Genomic DNA, 24,149 nt, shown 5'->3' with positions numbered 1-24,149 from the left:
GCCTGGCCAAAATTGACCTTTAGTACCGGTTGGTGGCTCCAACCGGTACTAAAGGCCCATCCTATATAAGAAAACACTTCAAACAATTCAGTTTCTCATCTGCTTCTTCTCCTCTGCCCCGTCGCCCGCCTCCCCCCGTCGCCGCCCCCGTCACCACCCCTCGTCGACGCCCCCGTCGCCGTCCTGTCCCCGTCCCCGTCCCCGTCGTCGCCGCCCCGGCCGTCCCCGTCCCCGTCGCCGCCCCGTCCCCGTCGTCGCCGCGCCCCGCCCCGTCGTCCCGTCGTCCCCGCCGGGCCCGTCCCCGTCCCCATCCCTGTCGTCGCCATCCCCGTCGTCGTCGCCCGTCGCCGTCCCCGTTGCCGCCCCCCGTCGCCTCGCCTCGCAGATGAGTTCTGATAACCCACAAGTATAGGGGATCAATTGTAGCCTCTTTCGATAAGTAAGAGTGTCGAACCCAACGAGGAGCTAAAGGTAGAACAAATATTCCCTCAAGTTCTATCGACCACCGATACAACTCTACGCGCTCTTAATGTTCGCTTTACCTAGAACAAGTATGAAACTAGAAGTACTTTGTAGGTGTTTTTGGATAAGCTTGCAAGAATATAAAGAGCACGTAAATAAAAAGTAGGGGCTGTTTAGATAAATACACAATAAAGTAAATGTAGCGAGTGTGGAAAAGTGGTGGTAGGAGTTGCGAAATTATCCCTAAGCAATTGACCACTTTACTAGACCGATAGCAAGTTTTATGTGGGAGAGGCCACTGCTAGCATGTCATCCCTGACTTGGAATTCTATGCACTTATGATTGGAACTATTAGCAAGCATCCGCAACTACTAACGTTCATTAAGGTAAAACCCAACCATAGCATTAAGATATATTGGTCCCCCTTCAATCCCGTATGCATCAATTTCTATGCTAGGTTGAAGCTTCTGTCACTCTTGCCCTCCAATACATAGTCCTATCAACATACAACTAACCCTATGGTGTGATCCACGCGCGCGCTCATATGATGGGCACCAAAGGACAGCAACATAACCACAAGCAAATTAAATCAATCATAGCAATTCATCAACCACCGATAGGACAACGAAAATCTACTCAGACATCATAGGATGGCAACACATCATTGGATAATAATATGAAGCATAAAGCACCATGTTCAAGTAGAGGGTACAGCGGGTTGCGGGAGAGTGGACCGCTGTAGATAGAGGGGGGGAAGGTGATGGAGATGTTGGTGAAGATGATGGAGGTGTTGGTGTAGATCGCGGTGATGATGATGGCCCCCGGCGGCGTTCCGGCGCCACCGGAAGCGAGGGGGAGAGAGCCCCCCTCCTTCTTCTTCTTCCTTGACCTTCTCCCTAGATGGGAGAAGGGTTTCCCCTCTCGTCCATGGTCTCCATGGCGTGGGAGGGGCGAGAGCCCCTCCGAGATTGGATTTGTTTCTCTCTGTTTCTGTGCTCTCCGTCTGGTGCCCTTTCACCGTTTCGTGTATATATGGAGATCCGTAACTCCGATTGGATTGAAACCTTCGCCGCGATTTTTTTAACCAAAAATTAGCTTTCTTGTGTCCGAAGTTGAGCAGCAACTGCCTTACGGGTGGCCCACGTGGGTCAGGGGCACGCCTAGGGGGGGCAGGCGTGCCCCCTGCCTCGTGGCCACCTCGGGCACCGTCTCGTGTTGATTCTTCTTCCGGAATTTTCCAAATATTCCAAAAATATTCTTCGTTCGTTTTTATCCCGTTTGGATTCCGTTTGATATGGGGTTTCTGCGAAACATAAAACATGCAACAAACAGGAACTGGCACTGGGCACTGGATCAATATGTTAGTCCCAAAAATAGTATAAAAAGTTGCCAAAAAGTATATGAAAGTTGTAGAATATTGGCATGGAACAATCAAAAATTATAGATACGACGGAGACGTATCAGCATCCCCAAGCTTAATTCCTGCTCATCCTCGAGTAGGTAAATGATAAAAATATAATTTTTGATGTGGAATGCTACCTAGCATAATCTTGATCATGTATCTAATCATGGCATGAATATTAAGACACGAGTGATTCAAAGCAATAGTCTATCATTTGACATAAAACAATAATACTTCAAGCCTACTAATAAAGCAATCATGTCTTTTCAAAATAACATGGCCAAAGAAAGTTATCCCTAGCTACAAAATCATATAGTCTGGCTATGCTCCATCTTCACCACACAAAATATTCACATCATGCACAACCCCGATGACAAGCCAAGCAATTGTTCTCAAACACTTTTGACGTTCTCAAACCTTTTCAACTTTCACGCAATACATGAGCGTGAGCCATGGACATAGCACTATAGGTGGAATAGAATATGATGAGGGTTATGTGGAGAAGACAAAAAGGAGAAAGTCTCACATCGACGCGGCTAATCAACGGGCTATGGAGATGCCCATTAATAGATATCAATGTGAGTGAGTAGGGATTGCCATGCAACGGATGCACTAAGAGCTATAAGTGTATGAAAGCTCAAACTGAAACTAAGTGGGTGTGCATCCAACTTGCTTGCTCATGAAGACCTAGGGCATTTGAGGAAGCCCATCGTTGGAATATACAAGCCAAGTTCTATAATGAAAATTCCCACCAGTATATCAAAGTGATAACTCAAGAGACTTTCTATATGAAGAACATGGTGCTACTCTGAAGCACAAGTGTGGTAAAAGGATAGTAACATTGCCCCTTCTCTCTTTTTCTCTCATTTTTTTATTTTATTTCTTTTTTATTTTTATTTTATTTTTTTGGTGGGCTTCTTTGGCCTCTTTTTTTATTTGGGCTTCTTTGGCCTCTTTTATTTTTGATAACCTCACATGGGACAATGTTCTAATAATGATGATCATCACACTTTTATTTACTTACAAATCAATATTACAACTCGATATCTGGAACAAAGATATGACTCTATATGAATGCCTCCGGCGGTGTACCGGGATGTGCAATGATCTAGCGTAGCAATGACATCAAAAAACGGACAAGCCATGAAAACATCATGCTAGCTATCTTACGATCATGCAAAGCAATATGACGATAAATGCTCAACTCATGTATATGATGATGATGGAAGTTGCATGGCAATATATCTCGGAATGGCTATGGAAATGCCATGATAGGTAGGTATGGTGGCTGTTTTGAGGAAGATATAATGAGGCTTATGTGTGACAGAGCGTATCGTATCACGGGGTTTGGATGCACCGGCGAAGTTTGCACCAACTCTCGAGGTGAGAAAGGGCAATGCGCGGTACGGAAGAGGCTAGCAATGATGGAAGGGTGAGAGTGCGTATAATCCATGGACTCAACATTAGTCATAAAGAACTCACATACTTATTGCAAAAATCTATTAGTCATCGAAACAAAGTACTACGCGCATGCTCCTAGGGGGATAGATTGGTAGGAAAAGACCATCGCTCGTCCCCGACCGCCACTCATAAGGAAGACAATCAATTAATAAATCATGCTCCGACTTCGTTACATAACGGTTCACCATCGTGCATGCTACGGGAATCACAAACTTCAACACAAGTATTTCTACAATCCACAACTACCCACTAGCATGACTCTAATATCACCATCTTTATATCGCAAAACTATTGTAAGGAATCAAACATATCATATTCAGTGATCTACAAGTTTTATGTAGGATTTTATGACTAACCATGTGAATGACCAGTTCCTGTCATCTCTCTAAATAGATATAAGTGAAGCAAGAGAGTTTAATTCTTTCTACAAAAGATATGCCCACGCTCTAACAAATATAAGTGAAGCAAAAGAGCATTCTACAAATGGCGGTTTTCTATGTGAAGAGAAACAGGCAATCCAAACTTCAAATGATATAAGTGAAGCACATGAAGCATTCTATAAAGCCATACTCAAAAGATATGAGCGAAGTGCAAAGAGCATTCTTATAAATCAACCAAGGACCATCTCATACCAGCATGGTGCATAAAAGAAAAAATGAAAACTAAAGCAAAAGACGCTCCAAGATCTGCACATATCACATGAACGAAACGAATCCGAAAAAATACCGATACTTGTTGAAGAAAGAGGGGATGCCTTCCGGGGCATCCCCAAGCTTAGACGCTTGAGTCTCCTTGAATATTTACTTGGGGTGCCTCGGGCATCCCCAAGCTTGAGCTCTTGCCTCTCTTCCTTCTTCTCACATCGAGACCTTCTCGATCATCGAACACTTCATCCACACAAAACTTCAACAGAAAACTCGGTAAGATCCGTTAAGTATAATAAAGCAAATCACTACTCTAAGTACTGTCGCAAACCAATTCATATTTTGTTTTTGCATTATGTCTACTGTAATATAAATTTTTCATGGCTTAATCCACTGAAAGAAATCAATAGTTTCATCAAAACAAGTAAACTATGCATCAAAAACAGAATCTGTCTAAAACAGAACAGTATGTAACAATCTGAACATTAACCATACTTCTGGTACTTGAAAAATTATGCCACAATTAGGAAAAATAAACAATTTGTTTAGAAAGACAGTGCAAAAAGAATCAGAACCATTTGACATTCCAGTAAAAAAATTAAAAATCGCGCACTACAGCCAAAGTTTCTGTCCTGCACCGTACGTACAAACCAACAAGCATTGTAAACATCCTAAAGGCAAACCTTGGCACATTATTTTTATTCTTAAACTTTATAAAAGCACACAACAGAAATAAATGACTCTCTAAAACTTCCGGGTTGTCTCCTTGGCAGCGCTTTCTTTAAAGCCATTAAGCTAGGCATATAGTGCTCAAGTAGTGAATCCACCCGGATCCCAAGGTATATCAAAGCCAATTTTAATTAGCAATGATTTGGCATTTAGTAGTGAGCACAAAGTAACAAAAATCAAGCAATGGCGAAGTCTAACTCTCTTCCTATGCATTGGCATGTCATAAAAGAACAATTCATGCACACATAGTAAAGGCCAATGCATAGTATAAGCAGTTTCTTGCAATTTTATCGTGTTGGAATCATAAAGAGGCGGAGATGTAGTTCCTCTCTCATAATAATTGCAAGTAGGAGCAGCAAGCACATGCATATTATATCTATCAAAATCATCATGTGTAACGGTAAAAGCCAACCCATCAATATAATCCTTAATAAAAGCAAACTTCTCCGATATAGTGTAGTTTGGAGAATTCAAAAAGATAATAGGACTATCATGTGTGGGTGCAATAGCAACAATTTCATGTTTAACATAAGGAACTATAGCAAGTTCATCTCCATAAGCATAATTCATATTGGCATCTTGGCCACAAGCATAGCAAGCATCATCGAAAAGGGATATTTCAAGAGAATCAACGGGATCATAACAATCATCATAGCAATCATCCTTCAGTAAGCACGAAGGGAAATTAAACAATGTATGAGTTGAAGAGTTACTCTCATTAGAAGGTGGGCACGGGTAGCTAATCCGCTCTTCCTCCTTTTGTTCTTCGCTCTCCTCCTCATCTTTTTCATCCAATGAGCTCACAGTTTCATCAATTTCTTCTTTCATAGACTCCTGCAAGATATTATTCTCTTCTTGGACAGCGGAGTAGTCCTCAATATATGGTTCAACATAGGCATTAGAAGCATAATTATCATAGCAATATTTAAGTATGGCAAAATTTTCAGATTTGTAAAGAGTAGCACCATACTTTTCAATCAAAGAAGCAATTTCATAAGCACCCTTAAAAGCAACAAATTCTTCAATTTGTTGAACATCATAGTAACTATAAACACCTTTAGCATATGAAGATACGATTCCATTATCACTAAACTCACATTGATAGGGACGGTGTTTCTTAGGGTTTTCAGAACAACAAGTAAAATCATATATTTCACATAAATTCCAAGCATAGCACTGCAAACGATGAATTTGACCCAGTAAAAGTTTCCCTTTTTCAGATATGCGGTGTCGCACATAACAAGCATGATCATCTAAGGATTTGCCCTCAACTAAGCTAGTTGGGGTTTCGGCACGAGCACATAGGGATCGAAGATGATCCAAGTAAAAAGCTTCAGGAGTGTGATGGATTTTGAGTGGTTCTTCAACCATTGGTTCAGTAGGTACAACTAATTTTTTTGGTATTTTGCTTTTCCTACCCATAACTAAAGATAGAAAACAACTAAGAACAGAAAATAAAAATTACTTAGTGATAAAGCAAACAAGCACACACGAGAATATTCACCCCACGCTATTGCTCCCCGGCAACGGCGCCAGAAAAAGGTCTTGATAACCCACAAGTATAGGGGATCAATTGTAGCCTCTTTCGATAAGTAAGAGTGTCGAACCCAACAAGGAGCTAAAGGTAGAACAAATATTCCCTCAAGTTCTATCGACCACCGATACAACTCTACGCACGCTTAACGTTCGCTTTACCTAGAACAAGTATGAAACTAGAAGTACTTTGTAGGTGTTTTTGGATAAGCTTGCAAGAATATAAAGAGCACGTAAATAAAAGGTAGGGGCTGTTTAGATAAATACACAATAAAGTAAATGTAGCGAGTGTGGAAAAGTGGTGGTAGGAGTTGCGAAATTGTCCCTAAGCAATTGACTACTTTACTAGACCGATAGCAAGTTTTATGTGGGAGAGGCCACTGCTAGCATGTCATCCCTGACTTGGAATTCTATGCACTTATGATTGGAACTATTAGCAAGCATCCGCAACTACTAACGTTCATTAAGGTAAAACCCAACCATAGCACTAAGATATATTGGTCCCCCTTCAATCCCGTATGCATCAATTTCTATGCTAGGTTGAAGCTTCTGTCACTCTTGCCCTCCAATACATAGTCCTATCAACATACAACTAACCCTATGGTGTGATCCACGCGCGCGCTCATATGATGGGCACCAAAGGACAGCAACATAACCACAAGCAAATTAAATCAATCATAGCAATTCATCAACCACTGATAGGACAACGAAAATCTACTCAGACATCATAGGATGGCAACACATCATTGGATAATAATATGAAGCATAAAGCACCATGTTCAAGTAGAGGGTACAGCGGGTTGCGGGAGAGTGGACCGCTGTAGATAGAGGGGGGAAGGTGATGGAGATGTTGGTGAAGATGATGGAGGTGTTGGTGTAGATCGCGGTGATGATGATGGCCCCCGGCGGCGTTCCGGCGCCACCGGAAGCGAGGGGGAGAGAGCCCCCCTCCTTCTTCTTCTTCCTTGACCTTCTCCCTAGATGGGAGAAGGGTTTCCCCTCTGGTCCATGGTCTCCATGGCGTGGGAGGGGCGAGAGCCCCTCTGAGATTGGATCTGTCTCTCTATCTCTCTCTGTTTCTGTGCTCTCCGTCCGGTGCCCTTTCACCGTTTCGTGTATATATGGAGATCCGTAACTCCGATTGGATTGAAACCTTCGCCGTGATTTTTTTACCAAAAATTAGCTTTCTTGCGTCCGAAGTTGAGCAGCAACCGCCTTACGGGTGGCCCACGAGGGTCAGGGGCGCGCCCAGGGGGGCAGGCGCGCCCCCTGCCTCGTGGCCACCTCGGGCACCGTCTCGTGTTGATTCTTCTTCCGGAATTTTCCAAATATTCCAAAAATATTCTCCGTCCGTTTTTATCCCGTTTGGATTCCGTTTGATATGGGTTTTCTGCGAAACATAAAACATGCAACAAACAGGAACTGGCACTGGGCACTGGATCAATATGTTAGTCCCAAAAATAGTATAAAAAGTTGCCAAAAAATAAATGAAAGTTGTAGAATATTGGCATGGAACAATCAAAAATTATAGATACGACGGAGACGTATCAAGTTCCTGCCCCGGCCGCCATGTCCACACACACACACACACATTGTTTTTTAGTTTTTTAGTTATAGAAATTTTTCTGTTTTTTAGTTATAGAAATGTTAGATTTTTTTCTGTTTTTTAGTTATAGAAATATTAGAAATGTTATAAATTTTTCTGTTTTTTAGTTATAGAAATATTTATAGAAATGTTAGCAATTTTAGAATTAGTTTTAGCTAGATGAATTAGATTAATGTCAAATTGTTAGACAAATTTAGAATTTGCATATGGAATTTTAGTTATCACAATCCAATTATTTAAAAAATGTTACTTTTTGCAGGCATATAGTATTTGTTCTCAACGATGCCCGGCCCTCATCCTCGCCGTCGACCCGTTCGCGACGACGTCCGGCTGACCCATGTCCAGGACTGGGCTCCGCCGGGCTGGCACTGGGAGGTGCTACCTGCAGGGGCGCGCCGCTTGGTGAGGAACCCGGCCTCGGGTCCCGTCGTCGACCCTGATCTCCTTTGGTGGCGTTCGCGTGGGCCATATTCAGTGCAGAGGGAGCCGGCCCCGCCGGAGGTGGTGCGTCGTCGTGTCAGGGAGGAGGACGAGCACGTCCATCGCTACATGGCTGCTATGGACGTCAGGTTCTCCAATACCTGGCAGGTTCTTTGGGCAAATGACTGGAGATATGATCCTGCGATGGTTCCTTCTCTTTGGGTGTCCACCGCCCGCGCCCCATGAACCTCGAGTGGCCTAGATTCTTCTGTAGTACTCGATCTTTATTAGCTACCTAGCCAGTGATGTATTCGAGATTATATATTATTAGAGACGATGTATTCGAGATTATATATTATTCGAGACGATGTATTCGAGATTATATATTATTCGAGACAATGCATATTATGTACTATATGATTCAGTTTTCCCTTATTGATTGCATCCATGCATTGTAATTTGAATACTAAATTGTTTTATATTTCTTCTGGATTAGTTAAATAAAAACTATGGCGGACAATACCGGTAGAGAGGGAGAAGAGGCCCTGTTCGAGATCATACGCAGCCCTCGCAGGCCGGATGATTTGAATGAAGCAGATGACGGCTCCCATATCTGAACAATACCGGGGAGGGTGATGATAAGATATTCGATCTCGACGACCGAGCTGATGAAGTCATGAACTATGATTATGATTCTGATTATGATGACGCAGACAATGTTGATCTTGAAATAACAAATACTACCGGCGAGGTATATATTTATATAACCAGGCATCTGGTGATCATCACATGTTTTTTTATTTGAAGATATATTAACGAATCGATCTTTCTTCTTTCAGCCCTCCGGATCGAGCAAATATGCTTCTACAGACAGCAGGACAAAGCGAGGCCCGGGCAAAAAGTTGAAGGAGGGTGTAAAGTACAACATCGACTCCATCAAAGCTAATGGCGAACCCCTCATGCCTAAGAACATTGCGAACAAGTTCGTTCGTCAGTGTGGAGTTCTTGTGAAGGACCAACTCCCGATCTCCATTCAAGAATGGAAAGAGCTAAAAAAAATAAACGTCCAGATGTTACTTGGGTCGATGACAGAGCAAAAAACGCTTTGGGGATCTCTGATGGAACATTTCACGCTACCAGATCATTTCACTGATGCAGATGTGCAGAAAGTCAAGGACGCTGCTCTTAGGAAGATGGCAGTTGCATTCAACACCCACAAGAAAACTGTATGGGCCAACTACGTCGCTGTAGAAAGGAAGACTCCAGAATTCAAGGGAACACTGGAGAAGCAAAGAGAACACTGGCCCGCTTTCGTGAAATTCAAGGAATCAGAATTATCTAAGGAACGGTCGAGAAAAAACAAGGCCAATGCCGCAAAAAAGACGCAGTTCCATAGGCTAGGGCCAGGTGGCTACGCGGTGGCAATGCCTAAGTGGGATAAGTCTGAGCAAGATATGCTGAATGCAGGGGTCACTCCAGTTACTAGGAGCTGGCTCCCCAGGTGCAGAACTTGGTTCTATGCGCATGGGGGGCGTTGGACCCGAAGACAGGCCTGGTATCAAAGAAGGCAAATCTAAAAGGAGCCGAAGAGAAGTTACTTCAAGCAATAGAAGATGCTCGAACGGGGGTGTTCACCCCCAGCAGAGAGAACGACAAGCTTACACGCGCCCTGGGAAATCCTGAACACCCGGGAAGAACACGAGGCAAGGGCATTATTCCCTGGTATGAGGGCTTTTCGGAATGGAAGGACGACTACAGGACCCGTGCAAGAAGGAAGATGGAGGAGGAGAAGAAGAGGAAGATGGAGGAGGAGCAGAGGAAGCAGGAAGCAGAACGCCTTCAAGGCCTAGAAGCAAGTCACGCGGACTTGGCACTCAAATTCCAGCGGTAGCAGCAGCAGATCGACTCACTTAGCCAGGAAAGGGGGTCTCAGCAGTGGCAGCAGCTAGCGGATGATCCAGCATTGGATAGCACCGTCCCATCCATGCCGAGAAGCAGCGTTGGTTCCTCCCCGGGCGACGCACTGCTGGATAGATACCCTGTGGATGACATCATGGAGAACACTAACTGTGAGCTACACTTCAAAATGAAGAACATATCCATGAAGGTGGCGGACGCCGTTGCTTTTACTCATACCCCCGAAGCAACCTTCCATTGCAACCCGATTCCAGTGGGCTATGCTCGTGTCTTGGTTGATGAGGTGGTGGACCAATATTCGGGGCTAGAGCTTGACATTCCTGGAGGTGACGACGAGCACACACTGGGAGAGGCAATACATCGTATCATCCTATGGAGAAAGGATTGCATCATCTTTCGAAGGCCACCGACACCGCGTCAGCCGACTCCTCCTCGGAGAAGTCCGCCACCGAGTCAGCAGACTCCCGCTCCTCCAAGTCCACGAACGCGTGAGCCGACTCCTGCTCAAAGTCCGCCACCGTGTCAGCAGACTCCCGCTCCTCCAAGTCCACGAACGCGTGAGTCGACTCCTCCTCGAAGTCCGCCACCGTGTCAGCAGACTCCCGCTCCTCCAAGTCCACCAATGCGTGAGCAGACTCCTGCTCCAACTCAGCCACGTCAGCCGTCTCCGCCGCCTCAGCCATCGCAGAAGAGAGCCGCCGCAGCTATGGTGCGTAGCGGTACGAGTCGAGGTAGTACAGGAGGTACAGGCGGAGGCAAGCGATATAAACATGGTCCAAGCCTCGCTCCTCTTCCTCAGAGGCCTTACGACATGACCGAGGAGCAAAACGCAGCCATAGTGCAGGCCCAAGTGGACGCCCATTTTGGACCGAAACCGGCACCGCCGCCAAGGGAGAAAGTGCCTGAGGAAAAGATTGACCACTTCATTCGTATGGCTAGACCACCAGCTCCCAAGCCTGTTGACTCAGACTATGAGCGCCAAATCAGGAAGGCACATCGAGCACGACTACAGAAGGAAGCGAGCTCGAGCTCGAGCCAACAAGCAGCTGGCAAAAAATGCGGGAAAACCGTTCCCCAGCTGGGAGAACAGGCGGCGCAATCGACCCCCCCCCCCCCCCCCCGCTTATTGTGCCAACAGCACATGAGAGTACGCGCGCCCTATATTATTGTGGGCAAACCGTTCCCCAGCTGAACAATCTGGTAATAACCGAGGAGCATATAAGCAAGGCTAAAATGCTCAATATCAGTGTTGGACAACTCCACGAGATCGAGCCCATGTCTCCTCTTAGAGAGGAGGAAATAAAACGAAAATATGTCCGGGGCCAACCTTTGGTCGAGCCCGAGGAGGTCAAGAACCTCCCAACGAGAATGTATGAATTGCATCTGTGGTACATGAACATTACCAAGAATTCCAATCGAGAGTCCCTCATGGTGAAAGTCAAGGAAGAGCATTACTTCCATAAGCTAGCTCTGTCCGTTGAGTATTCAGAACTATTTCAGTTATTCAATCAAGATGCACACGACAAATCTATCGTCAGTTGCTATTGTCTGTAAGTGATTTCTTTCTGTAATTTAAGTCTTAAGCTAGCTTTAGTGCTCATTGATCGATCATTACCTGTAATTATCCTCACTATATTCTTTTCTGTGGTATTATGCAGGATGAAGATGTATGAAATGAAAAAAGCTGGACGCTATGACATTGGGTTCATTGACCCAAATACCGTTAATGAATACACATGGACATTGGAATGGTATAAACAAGATGTAGAGAATAAAATGCTAGAGTTCTTGAAGCGCCTTAATACCAATGAAGATATACTACTTCCTTATAACTTCCTGTGAGTCACACTGTCTTGTACTACAAATTCTGTTTTTTCTTACTAGCTAGCTAGATGTTAATAATTAAGTGTATAGGGTTTAGGATAGTTGATTAGTGTTATGCACATGCTCGCTTAATTAAGACATGCAAACGTGTGCGCATGCAGTTACCACTGGATCTTGGTAGACATTAAAGTTGAAGAAGGAAAAGTTGAAGTACTGGACTCACTACTTAAAAAAGAATGTGACTACACCATCATGAAGGGGATAATCAACAGGTAATTTCAATCATTATTAACTATATCTCGGCATATTTAGTTCGTCATTTCCTGATATGAACTATTTAATAACCCCTTTATTAATTTTCTTTGCCGGCGGGCAGGGCTTGGGCAAAATTCATCAAGGTGACTGCAGGAAAATGGGCAGAAAAGCTGTTTTGGTATCGACCCAAAGTAAGTAATTAAGTAGTACTAGCTAGCTAGCTACCATCTCTTTAATTCTTGTTTCAATACCATTAATTAATTATCATGCTTGATTAATTATTACCTGATTAAATTCAATTCTTGTAAAGGCCCTGAAGCAGGCGTCGGGGACTGATGTGTGTGCATTCTACGTTTGCGAGAACATTCGCATGATGGCGTCCAAAAGGAGCAGATCAGATAGACATCAATGGGTACGTTTGACAGAACACTATTCACAATTTTTACATGATTATCGATTTCTAGTCACACAACTAATACACATGCATGCATATTGATCTCCTTCTTAACAGTTCCATGACGTGCGGAAAAAGCTCCTACCAACGGAGCGCAAACGAGCACTTCAAGAGAAAATAGCGGGATTTTTGTTCGACCAGGTCATAGATCCCAATGGAGAATACTATTACCCGCTACCGCCCCATGAACCACTTGTAAACCTTATAGGAGGCGCGCACACACACACCCTCAAAATCTTAAAACCAAAGAGCACGAGTGGAAGGCGACTAATTAAGCATAAGTTAGATTGATAGATTCCTTAAGGCGGAACCAACCCACACAGGTGTACTAGACTTGGCATGGGTGCTCGCATACTTGCTGGATTTATATCGGTCTTTCCCATGTTGTTCTTTTTTGCGGTAATAGCATGCTATGAGATGTTTGCCGTGAATCTGTTAATCTCAGGATCCGCCGGCATAATGTCTCAAGAGAAGCTCATAGAGATGCGACGTGTGTGTGCATGCGTTCACAGAGGTATGTGTGTGTGCGCGCGTCATGGTGAGCGTTTGTGCGTGTAGTTTTTTTTTTTTAGGATGTGTAGTTTTTTGTCTGAAAAATCAATTGGATGAGCTCTCAACCTGTTTGCAGGCCCAGCAACATTAGGCCAGCCTCGCAACGCAAGTGCGCACCCACTTCGCCTGTCCCACTCCAAGGCCCACCACGGTCTTTCTTGCTTCCCAAGACGAAGACCCAAACCCAAACGCACAAAACGGCCCGGACTCGCCTCCTCCTCCTCCCCCTCACAACTCGCCAACGCCAAATCCGCCTCCGCCACCGGCCAGCCAGAGAGCGAGCGAGCGATTCGCCGCCGCCGTCAAGCCTGCAGGGAGCGAGCCCCTCTCGCCTCCAAACAGCCTCACCCTCGCGGCCCCCGTCCCCTCAAAGTCCCCGCGTCTCCCGCGAGAATCGCGCCCGCCCGCCTAGGGTTTCCGCCGCCGCCGGAGAGGAGGGGAGTGGGAGGAGGGGACGAGATGGTACGTGCGCTGGACTTTCGATCCGTCTCTCGATTTGATCCCTTGTTGACCGCGTTGGCGTGGCTGATTCTCTCTGCTGATGGGTGATTCCGCAGGCCGGACGGCTCCTCGGGCAGCTCCTCGTCATGGGCGGCGCCGTCGTCGGCAGGGCCGTGGTCCAGGCCTACCGCCAGGCCATCGTCAGTGAGTGCCCCCTCTCCTTCTCCCCCCTCTGAAAAAAATATTTGTTCCCTGCTTCCCGTCCCTTGCCCCTGACAATGTGAATGGATCCGCGGTACTGCTGTATTTGTTTTCCGCCTGTTGTTGCCAAGGATAGCTGTGGCGGGAGGAATTTTTGCAGCTATTACTAGATGGCTGCATATCTAGCTCACAGCATCGATGCCAAAAGATGCCTTTTTTTACCCCTTTTGAACATGTTGTGGTGTCCAGTACAAAACTTGGTGCTGGTGAAATGATGGTGAGGAGGATTTATTTTTTGCTTGATGGGCATAGTCTGCACTCTGGAATGCTACACTGTTAAACTGTAAATGAATGATGCAAACTAGTTTTTTATCTTCCACTTTACTGGTGTTTGTTCTTGTCATATATAATTATCATTTACGTAGTATTAAAGGGTGCACACAGGGAATTCTATCATTTGATTAAAATGAATCAAAACCTGTTTCGTCTTTGCTCCATTAGACCCTGTTTGGAACTGTTTCTTGTCAAATTTCTCCACAGGTGTTCTGAACTTCGTGCATTCTAGGCAAATCCCAAGCCTTTAGATCAGGGCCCTTGTTTGCCCACCTATGGCATTCTGTAGTTTAGGTTTATCATCTCATTGGTAATTTTAGTGAACACTGATATGGGCTGAGATATTGACCATATCCTGCACAGGACACAGTTCTGCTGTATAATTATAAAAGCTAACTTGGAGATGGGTTCTTCCTTTGGTTTCTTATTAGATGCATAGAGACATACATCTGCCTGAGTATTTGCCTGAGCAAGATGCAGTTTTCTGGATGCAACTAATAATTCCTGATTTGTCTTATAGATGCACAGAGAACCGGAGCTGCCCAGGAAGCTGTGAATGGTATTCGAAGGGCTAGCAAGGCTATGACCGAACAAGAAGCCCGGCAAATATTAGGTATCAGTGAAAAGACGAGTTGGGAAGAGATTGTCAAGGTGTGTGATGATAGAAGCCTATTCTCTTGATACATCTTATTATAGCACCTGTCATATGATATTCACATGAATTAAGGTTTTTCCTCCATGTGTTTGTTTCCATGAAATTAAGAGTTTCAAAGCACATCACAATTTTGCTTCAGCTTAAAACTGATGTTAGATTGCAGGAGTATTGAAAAAATGTCAACATCATTTACACTGTCATTTTATAAGCCTGCTCCTTTTATATCTGCTAGCACCTGTCATGATATTCACATGAACTAAGGTCTTCTCTCCATGGGTTTGTTTCGTCAAATTAAGATTATCAAAGCACATATACAATAGTTTGCTTCAGTGTAATACTGATGTTAAATTGCAGGAATATTGAACAATGGCAACATCATGTACAGTCATTTTATTTCTCTGTATCAACATCTCATAGTTATGTTTGTGGGAGGCACATGTATATCCATTTGCTTTAGACACACAAACTGATGCCCAGACTTCTAAATATTTTGCAGAAGTATGATACGATGTTTGAGAAGAATGCCAAGAGCGGAAGCTTCTATCTCCAGTCGAAAGTACACCGGGCCAAAGAATGTCTGGAGTCCATATACCATGATAAGCCCGACATAATGAACTGAACTGAGATGGGCAGCGTTTCGTCTAATCGATCGATTTTGTCAGTCGATGTTCTGTCTGAGCTATGCTGGGCTGCTGCATCAGGTCAAATTTGGTTGTAACAGGATGTTTGTTCTGCTTGACTCGAATAATATATTCAACAAAAGGAACACCGTTTGATTTGCTTTTCCAAAGGCGATGCCTGTGTTCCCTTGCAGATTCAGATGTTGAGACCTTTGTGTTGTTGCGATCATCAGCAATGTTTGATTGTTGTAGCAGCTTGTGATTTGAACCTGATATCCCATGTTGCTAGCATTCACCCTTAATTTTGAAGTGCAATTATGGGGGTAGACACCAACTTTCTCCCTTGAAAAGTGCAATTATGGGGGTAGACACCAACTTTCTCCCTTGAAAGTACGCTGGTTGGAAAATGTAATCTTTGATGTTGGTATGGTTCCAAAGATGTAATCTCAATTACTGCATTCTTCCCTAAAGAAGAACGTGGTTTATATACATCCGCACGCAGTCCATTTTGAAATCTCTAAAATAGGTCTGCAGTCTTTTAGAGATTCCAATATGGACTACTTATGAAGCAAAATGAGTGAATTGATACTCTAAAATAGGTCTATATATACATCCGTACGCAGTCCATTTTGAAATCTCTAATAAGACTTATATTTAGAAACAGAGGGAGTACATGGGTTTGAGATGCAAAACACACATGAACTAAATCAGATGAGCACTTTCGTTTATGTCCGAGAAATTATAGATAGCTGTGAATGTGTCACTCAGTCATGACCAAGCACAGGGACAACAGAAAAATAAAAAAACACCGCGGAACATACACAGCAAGGAAAAAAGCAAACTATTCACAAACAGGGAGATTGTTAACAAATTAATAATGCTTTTTTGGGATGATGAAGAGATTAGATTACTAACTAGCAGTAGTATTTAACTTAACCGAGCACCAATCTGACGGCAATCTCTTGCCTGACCAGATAGCACTGAAAACATCTCATTACAAGTAGACCGTCTCAGTACAAGTACCATACACAACCCATCATAACTTCATAAGGGAGTCAATATCTCACGGCCGCATGGGCTTTCATAAGATGACGAGTCCACTAGTGGCGAAACCGCTAAATCTACATACAGTTGTCCTAGTACAAAGATTAGCCCACAAGGAAACTCCATGCGATGCGACGAGCACAAGGCAAAGCGCTAGCTGTTAAGACTGTCGATGTTGGTGCTCTGTTATTCTCTGCCCCACCACTTGCCAGGAGTAGTACAAGGTCATCGCAGCCGTCACGCACAGTAAAGGTGTGCCGACGAGGCAACCCCCTGGCACAAGGTTGATCAATGTCTGAAATGAACAGAACACACAATCAGTGGTGCATAGGGCATGGTTTGAATCATGCACTTATACTGTCTAAAAAGCAACAGGTTCTGGTACCAGCATTTACATGTCGTGCGATATGCTACTTGGAAACATAAGTGCTTGGTTAAAATAAAAATAAAAAGATATTACTGTCCGCGGTGTCTCAACAATGTAATAGTGTAAATATGAAAATGCTTCAACAATTCAGTCGTCTATTTATGAACATAAATCTGATCAAGCATTGACAGGTCCGTTGTTAAGGGACAGCGAGGCACTTTATCATCCAACAAAAACAATTTAAGATCTAGTTCTTACCATTACAGCAGCAATCAGGTGAACCACTGGGACAAAGATTTGGTCCCTCTTCTTTCTCTCTCCATATCCATTAAAAGCAATAATCATCGAGGAAGTATGGATGACCAAGAATCCAAGTGCAATAATTGCTGCCAATAGCACAGAGGGTTTAGCCAAGGAAAACAACACCAGGAAAATAAAGTTTGGCATACAATACAACCGGGATCTTGGAGAAACAAACTATGCTGACAAGATAACATAAAACTGCGCTAAAACGAACAGAGCTGGCTTAAAAACTTTGCTCAGCAGCCATCTAATCAGAAGGCTCCTTTAGTTCCTTGAGGACTCATATTAGGGAGTACAGAAAATGTGGACTTACCCGACACAAGGAAAAATGGCATCCTTGAGCACCTCTCAACATAAAATGTTGCTTGACCAAATGCTGGAGTTAGGAGGCTGAGGCAGAAAAAGACCGCATGAGCCAGTCCATGACCTAAACCACCAGCTGCACCAACATATCAAAATAGAAATGAGCAAACAATAGCAGTTATAACTTGTGACATCCTCAAGGTAATGAAGAACAGATGCTCCCAACGAGCAATAATTGAATGCACATCCTTGGATTAGATTCACTCGAGTTACCAATGTGGTCTGTATTTCCGGATCAAATTATGGAGAGCCATATATAAGCTGTGATTCGCTCTATCATGACTACAGAAATTATTAGCCTATGTGAGTACCTATTGCTAGAGTTGGAATGAACAACAATCACCAGAAAATCCCGCAATTATGATATGAACACAATTCGTTTGAAGAAATAAAAAGATGGTAGTGATAACTGCAGGTGTCTATTTCCAATTCAAATCCTGGGATAAACACTAGCAGCAGTAGATGAAGATTTTATGTAAAATGACAGATGAAGAAACATTTGGCCTTCCTTGACCTAAGAACATTTATATGTAGCACCACAACAACTTACCCAAAGAGATTAGCATCTTGTCTGTCAAACAGAGACGTGGTTTAGATATTCTGTCAGCAAAGGCATCTAGCATCTCTTCCATTTTCCTGGGAAAAACAGTTATCAGCATATATCACCAGGAAAGCAATCAACCACATATTCTATATCTACGGCATCCGGCACACGAGAAGATAAGTTCTTCAACATTTTATATGGTCCACCTACTTGTAAAGCCTCCAGAAGACAAGACGGATGCCTTCTTGAAATGCAACAGATGTAAGGATCAAAATCACATATGGCCACCACACTCCTGATTTTAGAGGAAGAAACCCCCTCCATATTCCCGAGAGGACAATCAAACTTATAAGCCAAAACAACGTGCTGCACAAATAAGTTTTTGGCAAAAGTTAATATTCACATCATGATACTGTATTTCCATAGGTTGCCAAACATATTTCCAATCTAGAAAGGCCGTTGATATGCTCTGACTGATTATGTCATAGGGTCATACCAAGCAGTTCAAAAGTTAAAAAAATAGATATCAAATTGTATATCACAGACATAGCCTTAGGTTTCTCACTGAAGCACAATGTTAACCAGTTAGCAACACCAGCATGTACCAAGTATTTGCGTATTCTAGATCTAAAGACGGTAGGCACAGCAAAATATCATGAATCAATTGCAGGTGGTCAGGTTAATAGTTTTTTAAAGGTGGTACTACGCCGCTACCTCTGCGTGATCTGCATATCTCCGGAACACAAATAAACAGATGGGAGCCTTGGAATGGAACAGAATTCACACAGGAATGGAAATGATGATGCCAGTTACAGCACAAAGTTATTCTCCTGTCCAGAGTAGTACTAAGATCCCACCCATACAATGGAAACGCTCATAGTCACAAAGCCATACACCATGGAAAAGATGACTGAATTAATCTCTAACGCTTCATTCCCACCGAAGAACACATGGATTCAGTCCCCACAGAGGTACAATCAGCACAAGACTGAATTTCGCTTCGACTAGAAAAATCACCTATTGTATTACATTTTTTGAAGGACCATTTATCATCATTCACAGTTGACACAGCCTACACCACAGCTAGAAAGGACTGCTCATCACTTCCTAAACCCGCTGGAGTTTCAGAAGTAGCGAGCGAGGTCCAAACGACACTAACACGGTAGTGATATGGTGCTGAGAATCGAGACATGTGAACAACACTTTGAGGATAAGAATGCAAGTTAAATCCTAGCTGTGGGTTCGACAAGCTCGGTCCAACCCAACCAGATCCACGGTCCCAAAGCGTCCGCGCCATGAAACCAAACTGTCTGCAACGACCGGCAGCAGAGGACGGATCTCACGAAGCCGCAGGCACCGGACCAGGCTAACCCTAGCACGAGGGGCGGCCCGGATCCAGGAGCCCCACGGCCACAGGAATCCCAGCCCCATGGCCGTGGCAGGCACGGCAAGCCGAGAACCGCGTCCCTCCGGATTCGATGGAAACGGATGCGGCAGATGGGTAGGGCGGGGTGGGTGGGGTTGGGGGGAGGGGAGCGAGGGACCTGGAGAGGAGGGTGAGGACGAGGAAGGGCTTCCGGGCGATGACGCCGGCGAAGAGGGAGAAGGCGGGGCCCAGCGCGATGAGCGCGTACCCCACCCCCGCCGCCACCGTCATCTCGCTGGCCGCCTGCTCTCCTTGCTCGGGCTCGGGCCGGCGACGGAGCTTGTCCAACGACGAACGCGGTGGCGGTGGGGCCCGCCGCACTCGGTCTGTAGGCTGTTACAGTACGTTCTTGCTTGGTAGCTGAAGGATATGGGCTTGGGGCCCATGGGCTTCAGCTAGCTTTGGGGCCCGTACCACCACGTGCGAAGAAGAGCCGGGAACGGCCCGGAACGAGTTTCCAATATGGCCGCGCGAGCGAGCGAGGACGGATTGATTGATGCTACAGCTGTGGGTTGGCGGGTCTCGCTGGGTGTGGGGCGGCCTGGCCAGAAGCCCACTTGCTACGTCGCTACCGCAGCCTCCTGGCCCACCACCGCTCCCCATCCCTCTCGGCGCTCTTATCCCTTTGCCCGTCCACTCGTCCCGCTCCTATCTCATCCCCTACCTCTAGCGCCGCTCCTCATCCCCTACCAACAACACGAGCACCCAAATCAGGTAATCACCTATGCTCCCCGCCTCCCTTTTTTGCGTCTAGATCTGGTCGAGACGGGGCTCTGCTCGTCCACTCCACTCCTTGCTGATGCAAGGAGTACTCGAGGGCTGATGCAACCCGGGGGAGCCATGGCCGTCCATCTCCTCGCCCTCCCCCTCGACGAGGTTGGACGTTTCGCAACAGGTGAGGCTGGAGGTGGTGGCAACCGGTGATGCGATTTTGCTGCAACCGGCACCGGAAAAGCTATCACCGGCGCCTGGATTTGCTGCAACCAAGATCCACAAATTTTGCTAGGATCCATGTTTTTTGAGTGATTTTTTTGCTGCAACCATTCCAATAATTTGCTACCATCGTTTTGCTTTTTGCTACCACCGTTGGCAGTCCGTCTTTTGATTTCTTTCTGCTTAACTAGATTCATCTTTTTCTGGAATCAGTCAAACTTTTTGTTACCATGGTCTTTGATTTTTGGTACGGCCGTCTTAGTTTTTGCTACCACCATCTTTTTGATTTTTTTGCTGGATCCATCTTATTTTTGCTGGAACAACTTCAAGTTTTGCTACAACAGTGTTTGATTTTTCCTACCACCGTATTTGTGTTTTGCTACTCCCATTTTCTGATTTTTTGCTAGAACCACCCATATGGTAACTTTGGAAGAGGCTTGAAGATTGGACCAAATTTGAATTTCTTCCCGCATCTTGTACTGCTAGCCGCCAGAGCAGCGGAGTCTCTCTTCCGCCGTTGCTGAGGCGGCGGAGTCCGCTGATGCGCCGGAGGAGGCGCAGGAGGAGGCGGAGTCCGCTGACGCGTCGGAGGAGAAGGCGGAGTCCGCTGACGCGCCGGAGACGACAGCTGAGGCGGCGGAGACAGGTCACGCGCTGGAGACGACTCAGGCAGCTAAGACGGCTGAGCTGGACTGTGTGGAGTCTGCTGAGGGGCCTCCTCCGGCTGAGCCTGCTGAGGCGGGCATCCAGTTTGGAAGCTTGATGTACACCTTTCTCCATAGACAGGTACTTCTTAAAGCATTTTCCAGAAGAATAGCCCCTCAAATCCTTCCATTATTTCATCCACCGTCATAATAGCATAGCCATGTGGAATCGGATGGCGATGGAAAGTTCCCTCAGCTCGAGGAGGTACAACAGAGCCGACCACCGCCTTCAAGGTCAGGTTCTGGTATTTCGTCATTAGGACACAATGTTCAGCCTCCGTGATACTATCCACGGGGTAGCGAGGAGCCGTGAAATCAGGCAGAACGAGCTCCGTGGAAGCCACGCTGCTTCTCCGCTAAGATGGTGTGGTAGCTTCTAGGGCAGCATCGAAGGAAGGATCTTCGTGCCGCTGAGATGGTTGGTCGGTAGCTTGCTGGCTCTCAAGTTTCTCTAGTTTTGCTACTCTTGCACTGAGCCTCTGCATTTCGGTTGCTTCCTCTTTCTTCTTTCTCTCTCGGCTTCTATAACCACCGCTATCGGGAAACCCATGCACCCACGGAACGGAGCCTGATGTGCCTCGCGTTTGTCCAGGGTGTTCAGGATTCCCGAGGGCCTCTGTCAGCTCGTCCTTCTCTCTATCGGGAATGAATGTCCCTTCCTGCGCTGCCTTGATTGCTTTCTCAAGCTTCCGGGTGGGTATTGCAAGGTGGTCGTTTGTCCAAACACACTTCCCTGTTTCTAGGTCCAAAGTTCCCCCAACTCCAAAGAACCAAGTCCTTGACCGATCTGGTCAGTGCAATGTCGCTGGTTGGACCCCTTTAGCAAGCAGGTCTTGCTTAGCTTTGTCCCACAATGGCCTGGCTTTGTAGTAGCCACCTGACCCCGTGTGATGGTGATACTTCTTCTTTGCAGCATTTTGCTTGTTTTCAGTGACCTTTGCTTACCCCTCTCCGATGTCTTGTAGGATACAAATGCGGGCCAGTGATCTCTTATCTTCTCATATGGACCGATCAATTATGGAGTCTCGTTTTTCTCGACAAACTTTTTGTTCAACTCTTTCTTCTAGTTGTTGAATAGTGCTGCCATCTTCTTAAGAGCAAACCTTGACCTTTTGCTCTATAACTGGGTTATTTGGATCCTTCTCTGGTGGTAAGCTGAATTTTTCATCAGCGAGGTCCAAAGATCATCTTTCAGTCTATCTTGGACATAAGAAATTTCAGGGTCCTTCTTCTTATTCCATTGTTGGATGCTGATCGGGACGCTGTCCCTAACAACAACTCCGCACTGATGTACAAATGTGTCCTTGGTACGCTTGGGAGTAATCGGTTGGCCATCTTTCGCGACTTCTGTGACCGTGAACCTTTCATCCTGGCGCAACCTTTTCTTTGGGCCTTGTCTCCTTACGGAAGTTTTGCTTGATCCGAAGGGCTAAAAGAAGAAAGAAGCGTTAATATATGTACATACCAATATATATATATATATATATATATATATATATATATATATATATATATATATATATATATATATATATATATATATCCTCCATTCGGTCACCGGAGCCGTGATCATGATCTCCTTCCTCCGCCATTCGGTCGCCAGAGCCGCCATAATCTCCTTCCTCCTCCATTGTTGGATCACCGGATCCGTCATGCTCTCCTTTCTGACCATCGGTGTCGTTGAGAAACGACAAGGGATCACCTCCGTCACCGATTATATCCCCCAACAACTCTTCTTGTTCTAAGTCTCTGTCCATAGTTTCTGCAAATATTACAACATGACAATATACAAACATGAGAGATGGATTAGTGGCAAACATGGGGATATACAAACATGAGAGATGGATTAGTGATCGTCGAGGATACTTTGCGGACCCCCCCTCATGTCGAAGTTATCGGGGATATGTTGAATTCCTGAGAGAGTTACGACAATCGCTATTCCGCCTATCGAATAAATCGATATTATTGTTGTAGGGTTATATATAAGACCCCACCCGTCACCTTCGACAAATGGGTAGGGGCAGGAGGGCGAAGGAGACCGACAATGCTCTTTCTTCTAGGGATTGTGTGGCCTCGAGAGTTGGTCGGGCGAGCGGGGAGTAAATTTTGAATATATGAGTTTTTACTCCCTTTCTCCATAACTAACGTTAGTAAATTTTAACCAAGTGTATAGAAAAACAATATCAAACTTAATATGAGTTTTTAGCAAGATCAACATGAAAAAAAAAATTGTATGAACAAAAAATTTGCACTAATTTCTATGAACAAAAAAAACCAATGGGAATATGTTCACATGAGCTAAAGATCGGCCGGCTCGGCATCGGGGCAGGGAGCGGTGGCCGACATCGGGGGCTCGGCGTCGGGGCAGGGAGAGAGCGGCCGACATCGGGTGCTCGGCGTCGCGGCAGGGACGGTGTCGGGGGCGGCGATGAGGAGCTACATCACAATGAACATCAAAATGAACTCTAAATAAATTCAAAATGAACTCTAAATAAATTCTACAGAAAAATGAACTTCAAGTTTTCATACATCATCATAATGAAAAAAATTCTACAATGAACATCAAAATAAATTCTATAGAAAACTTATCTATATATCATCTACAGAAAAATTATAAAGAAAACATAATCATCATCATATCATCTACAGAAAAATTCTACATCATCATAATGAAAAAATTCAACAACAAAACATAAACATAGTTCATTCCATCCAATAATCGACTAAAAACAAAAACATATATAGTTCCTCCAAAAGCCACTGATCCGGTGATCCAAAAGCACGGGCGGCATCGGCATCGGGGCGGGCGGCCATAGCACAGGCAGACGGAGAGCGCGAGGGCCGGAGCGTGGGCGGCGTCGGCATCGCGGCGAGCGGCGCCGTCGGGGTGTGTGGGGGGGGGGGGAACGGGAGAGGAGGGGAACGGCACGGCGCGGCTCACAGTGGGAGCGGCGAC

At 45.1% G+C, this 24,149-nt stretch overlaps 2 protein-coding genes across 2 annotated transcripts; one reads left to right on the top strand and one right to left on the bottom strand.

The window, feature by feature from the left end:
* Window positions 1-13,441: 13,441 nt before the first annotated feature.
* LOC123080847 (mitochondrial import inner membrane translocase subunit PAM16 like 2) lies at window positions 13,442-15,679 on the top strand. The gene is made up of 4 exons (XM_044503794.1): window positions 13,442-13,721; window positions 13,817-13,904; window positions 14,755-14,885; window positions 15,386-15,679. Exons 1-4 carry the CDS (start codon window positions 13,719-13,721, stop codon window positions 15,506-15,508), a joined length of 345 nt encoding a protein of 114 aa, XP_044359729.1. The 5' UTR covers window positions 13,442-13,718; the 3' UTR covers window positions 15,509-15,679.
* A 732-nt stretch (window positions 15,680-16,411) lies between these two features.
* LOC123080846 (gamma-secretase subunit APH1-like) lies at window positions 16,412-19,937 on the bottom strand. Its single transcript, XM_044503793.1, has 6 exons — window positions 19,675-19,937; window positions 18,341-18,496; window positions 18,137-18,222; window positions 17,537-17,662; window positions 17,179-17,306; window positions 16,412-16,848 (listed from the first exon to the last, which is right to left on the bottom strand). Exons 1-6 carry the CDS (start codon window positions 19,785-19,787, stop codon window positions 16,714-16,716), a joined length of 744 nt encoding a protein of 247 aa, XP_044359728.1. The 5' UTR covers window positions 19,788-19,937; the 3' UTR covers window positions 16,412-16,713.
* Window positions 19,938-24,149: the final 4,212 nt, after the last annotated feature.

This window comes from Triticum aestivum, chromosome 3D (genome assembly GCF_018294505.1).
Source record: "Triticum aestivum cultivar Chinese Spring chromosome 3D, IWGSC CS RefSeq v2.1, whole genome shotgun sequence".
Taxonomy (NCBI): Eukaryota; Viridiplantae; Streptophyta; class Magnoliopsida; order Poales; family Poaceae; genus Triticum; species Triticum aestivum.
This window is presented reverse-complemented; position numbering and strand designations above follow the sequence as displayed.